The 5,000-nt window shown below is 35.9% G+C and overlaps 1 protein-coding gene across 2 annotated transcripts in view; it reads left to right on the plus strand.

The window, feature by feature from the left end:
• Sec5 (exocyst complex component secretory 5) overlaps window positions 1–5,000 on the plus strand; it is a 21,565-nt gene that overhangs the window by 136 nt on the left and 16,429 nt on the right. For both annotated transcript variants that reach the window (XM_086549401.1, XM_086549400.1), the window contains exons 1-9: window positions 1–39; window positions 309–504; window positions 1,689–1,809; window positions 2,258–2,472; window positions 2,811–2,926; window positions 3,554–3,791; window positions 4,048–4,203; window positions 4,403–4,552; window positions 4,862–4,959. The exon at window positions 1–39 is cut by the window's left edge. In XM_086549401.1, the coding sequence (XP_086405527.1) occupies window positions 1–39; window positions 309–504; window positions 1,689–1,809; window positions 2,258–2,472; window positions 2,811–2,926; window positions 3,554–3,791; window positions 4,048–4,203; window positions 4,403–4,552; window positions 4,862–4,959 (1,329 nt within the window). The remainder of the gene's footprint in view (window positions 40–308; window positions 505–1,688; window positions 1,810–2,257; window positions 2,473–2,810; window positions 2,927–3,553; window positions 3,792–4,047; window positions 4,204–4,402; window positions 4,553–4,861; window positions 4,960–5,000) is intronic.

Below are 5,000 nucleotides of genomic sequence, written 5' to 3' on the forward strand. Positions count from 1 at the left end.
TCAGGAAGATCCTCTTGGACTCTCAGTTGAAGGCAATGAGTGAGTGTCAGATTCTGTTGTGGAAAGGAAGATACAGAACAGAGGGAACAATCATGAGTGTTTGATGAATATTTGTAAAGGGAAAGGGCTGTTTTATCATTTATGGAAGAAATGGTAGTGTTAAATCTAGGAATAGCATTATTTAAGTTGCATTTCTTAACATGTTTCTAATATACTATTTTATACCTACAATGTTTAAGATGGACAGGGTAAGAGGAAACAATTTATATTCGGTGGAATGTGATTTTTGTTCTCTTTGTTTTCCACAGCCGCAAGGTTTTGAATGAGGACCTTGAAGAAATGTTTCCTGGTTGCTCAGGCGACCTCTCCTCCACCAAATTCAACCCTGAATGGTTCCTCCTTGAGAATCATTACTCCACTTCATATGATGACCTCAGAGCTGGCTTGGCATACCTAAGACGCAAAGTTGAGACACAGAAGATGGGTCAGATATCTTTTCTGAAGGTGAGTTAAGCAGCTCTTAATATAGAGGCATTATTTCATCTCAGGTTACATCTTATAAAATAAAATGCTTACATGATATCAAAATCTTCCTTGTGCAGCAAATAGGTGCACATAAATACATCAAAGAACAATATATATGATAACACATTGCTGCAAAATATCTCATGATTAGCAATTAACCCTATGACGACGGTGTGTGACACAGCCAAACTCCCGATGCCGGGGCGTCATGCCAGTGTGACGATTACAATGCAATATTGCAATCGCCCGGCATAGGGGTCTTCGCGTAGCGAGTGCCCCGTCGGGAAAAGGTTAACCCAATCCCGATGGGCCTGGTTAGAACTGGCAACCCTCTATGCCGGGCCAATGTAATAATGCCTTGGGGACGTCACACTGGTGTGTTGCCCCGTCATCAGGCACTTTGCCTGTCACACAAGTGTGACACACCGTCATCATTAGGTTAAAAAGTGAAAAATCCACTCTTCATTGCTGTATTTCCCTTAGTTAGGGCTCCTCTCAGTAGTTGTATTTCCTTAACTGGTAATTTATCCATTACTATATTTAAACAACATTTAAATGTACAAAGTAGGATTACTGTATTGTGGATTGTAAAGATATGCTGCAGTGAGAAGGAAGATTTAAAACCTTTGATTTCTCATGGGTATGTGCAGCTAAAATACAGCACTCTTACTAGCAATTATTGCACTTTATTTTAATGTAATATAATCTCTGAGATTGTCACAGGTCAATTTTCATATGAATATTTGTAAGAGAATTTAGCAAATGCAAAATAGGATTGTGAAATGCAAATGAATAATGTGACCAGAACTGAGGAATTTGATGGGGAATTCTGTATATTCTGTATGTTACTATTATTATTTTTATGCTTCCTTGATTTGTTTATTATATAAAAATAATAATCAGTTCCTGCTTTTGTTACCTGTAACTGTAACTGTACCAAATAGCAATATATTTTTGGTATAGACAATGTCCAGTGATATATATGAATCATTACATCTAATACAGTTTGTGTGAAAATTGGAAATTTCGTGATTTAAGGCCCCAATACAAAGCATATTTTAAACCAGATTAAACTTCTTCAATAATTGGTTGAGTATTCCTCAGCGTTCATCTTATATATTATCATATAATTTCATCTTTACCTGGAAACTTTCTCATTGCAGACCAATGTTGGCTCAGTGTTGGAGCAGCTCGACACTCTGCTGGAACTGAAGTGCAAGTTTGAGAGCGACATCCAGGAACACGGCCGTAATATCACCCAGGTGTTAGAGAAATCCATCATAGGTAATTTGTGCTGGAATTCACCTGCCATGGTCTTTTTTTTCCCCTCTTCCCTCTTCCCTCTTCTGAGTAATAATATTTTATCTGTTGTGGATGTTCATTTTTTTCATCTAGATTTTTTTATGTATGTATACTGTGGTAAGATTAAGAATTCATGGTGCTTTGTATTGATCATGTCAGTTTGTACAGCTTCTATGACCAGTCCTCAGTCTATATAGTATTCTCTCTCTCTTGTAAAAAAACAAAGCAGGATGTCTCAAATTAGGGCTCATTGTGTTTCTATTATTTATTTGTTACTTGCAGATTACATGACTGCATTACCTATTAAAACTATTAGTTTTCCCATCTTCTTCATGTTCACTGTTGTCGTCTTCTTAATCTTCTTTTCCACATGCCCCATTGCAGTAAAGTCAGACATGAACACATTCTCACAACAATCTTACCCCACCAGAGTGTAAGGAGGAAGCAGACAAGCTCTTTGAAGACGTCCTGCAGCGGAAGGATAGAGCTGATGGGACAAGAAATGCCCTCAATGTCCTCCATCGATTCCGGTTCCTGCTCTACTTGCCTGTTAACATTGAAAGGCATATTCAGCGTGGGGATTACGATGTTGTTATTAATGACTATGCCCGTGCAAAGAGTCTTTTTGGAGATACACAGGTTCCTGTAAGTTGATAGGTCATTTAGATATTATTTTTCTTTCTTCACATAGTTACATATTTGTGTCTACATGTAGATATATGTATGTGGTTATATGTATATATATATATAAATTTATATATAAATATATTTTATATATATATTTATATATAACTATATTTATATATTTATATATATTATATATAAATATATATATATATAAATATAAATATATATAAATATATATATATAAATATATATGTGTGTATGTATGTATATATGTATATTTGTATATGTATTTTGTATGAAAATTTGTATTGATTCAACCAAGAATATTCCTGATACATTTGATTGTTGCCTTTCAGCTTTTTCGGCGATTCTATAATGAGGTTGAGAAGCGTATAGATGACTTGCGAGGAGTGCTTGGTGAACAGCTGACTCGAATGCCATCATCATTAGAACACCAAAAGAAAATAATTAGGTGAGAGTTATGTTTTAAAGAATTGCTTTTGAGACCAATATTTTTTATATGTTTGTATTAACTGTAATTATTTCATCATCTCATCCTTATTTTTCTTAACCCATTGCGAACGGGTGTCATTAGGCGCCCCGTTGGCAATGGGTTAATCATGTTCTCATCTGCCTTTTTTTTCTATACATTTCTATATAAATGAGACAAACAGAAATAATGAGAGAAACAGCTGTTACAGCTGTTAGAGATAGATTTTCGACTTGTATATCTAACATATAAATTTTTTATTAGTTTTATTATGATTTATATTATCATTATGTCTATTTTTGTTGTTTTTATTATTTTTATTTTTTTTTACTATTTTTACTATTGTTATTAACCTCTTAACTACGGGTGACAAGATATCAAATGTTGGCAGCGTCAACTGCTGGGGATGAGATATATCATCGTAGCTATGCTCCTGGCCAGTGCGCCAGGTGATTGGGCGTATAGCTTGAGTCATTAAGCTTATGCGTTTGAAATATCCTGGCATTTTGGCCATTTGGAGCTAAAACAGCCCATTCGTTAATGGGTTAATGTTATTATTATTATGATTATTAACATTACTGTTATTAAGTTTTTATTATATATTTGCAGAAATCTTCACCACCTGGAAACTCCTGGTGACCCGGCCTGGCAATGTCTCACAGCGCAGCACGAGTTCATCCTGCACCTGCTGATTACAGTCCGCGATTCACACCTAAATCGCGAGATGGCTGATCACGACCTTGGGTCTGGAGGTGGGAAAATGGGTGGAGGAGTAGGTGGGTCCAGGCATTCGACTCCGGCTGCCAAGTACAACAAAATTATGATGTCATCTGTCGGTGAATGGCAGGTAGGAATGGTGTTAATTGATGGCATTATAAGAGTTGAAATTTTCAAAAATTTGATTCAGTTGCATACTGAATTATTTCTTATGTCCAGTATGTGATATGATGTATTAATTTATTTATTTCTGTATGTTTATTTATTTATTTATATATTTATTTATTTATTTATGCCTTATTTATTAATTTGTTTATGTATTTATGTATTTATTTATTTTTATTTTTTATATTTTTTTATTTATTTAATTTTTTAAACATTGTCAGGCCAATGCTCCAGTGCGTGTTCTGTGGGTAGAGGAAGCATGCGAGGTGTTGTCCACCAACTTCCCAGACATGTGGAAGCTTAGTCAGGCATACTTCGGGGGTGAACTTTTGCCTCCATCAGCACAGGTGGATCATCAGAAGCACCCCAGATGTAAGGTAGGGCTGAAGGAAGGCTTTTTGTAAAAAATGTTGTGTGAGATGTTTTATTTGTTACTTTCTGGCTGAAAAGAAAATTTGCTCTTCCAGTATCGTATCATTTTTTTCATTATTTGTTATTTATATGATGTAAATTTTCATTCATGTAAAGGCACTACACTTCAGTATTTCAATCCATCACTTGGCTACTTATTCACAGGAGATGATCTTGGAATTACTGCATGTGTTCAGTGGACTGATGCGAGGTGCTATAATGCCTCACTCCCTCGACCCAGCTGGTGCAAACTTCCGAAATTACCATGTTTGGCCTGAGGCTTCTCCTGATCAGATAACACCTTGGTTACCGCAAGTAAGTTCCATGCGGCTGTGTATAGAGACTATGCTTGTTGTACTTTTGAGATATGCAAAGGAGTTCTTGGATTTTTAACCTGATAATGCTCCGCCCAGTCTTAACACTGGATATTTTGAAATAAGCAGGAATAATGTATTGGGCTATTTACCCACTCAAGCTGGGGCCAGCCATACAGAAGGCCATGACGTGCTGTCATCATATGATGTGATATCACATCATCTGTCGTTAATGAGTTAATCTGAACTCTTGTGTGATATTCATAGGATAAACCTTACTTGCTTTACCTTTTGTTTTGAATGTTAACAGGTTTTGCGACATGTGCGTGGGTGTTATAGCACACTGCTGACACAAGATCTCCCAAATGATGCTCTCGATGTGGTTAAGGATTTGATTTTGGATTTGAGGTGAATATAGTAAATTGTCTTTGTAGTTTTGATTAGCCAGA

Source organism: Penaeus japonicus, unplaced genomic scaffold (assembly GCF_977035675.1).
Source record: "Penaeus japonicus unplaced genomic scaffold, GWHDUDI00000001_assembly GWHDUDI00000022, whole genome shotgun sequence".
In the NCBI taxonomy this organism is placed as follows: Eukaryota; Metazoa; Arthropoda; class Malacostraca; order Decapoda; family Penaeidae; genus Penaeus; species Penaeus japonicus.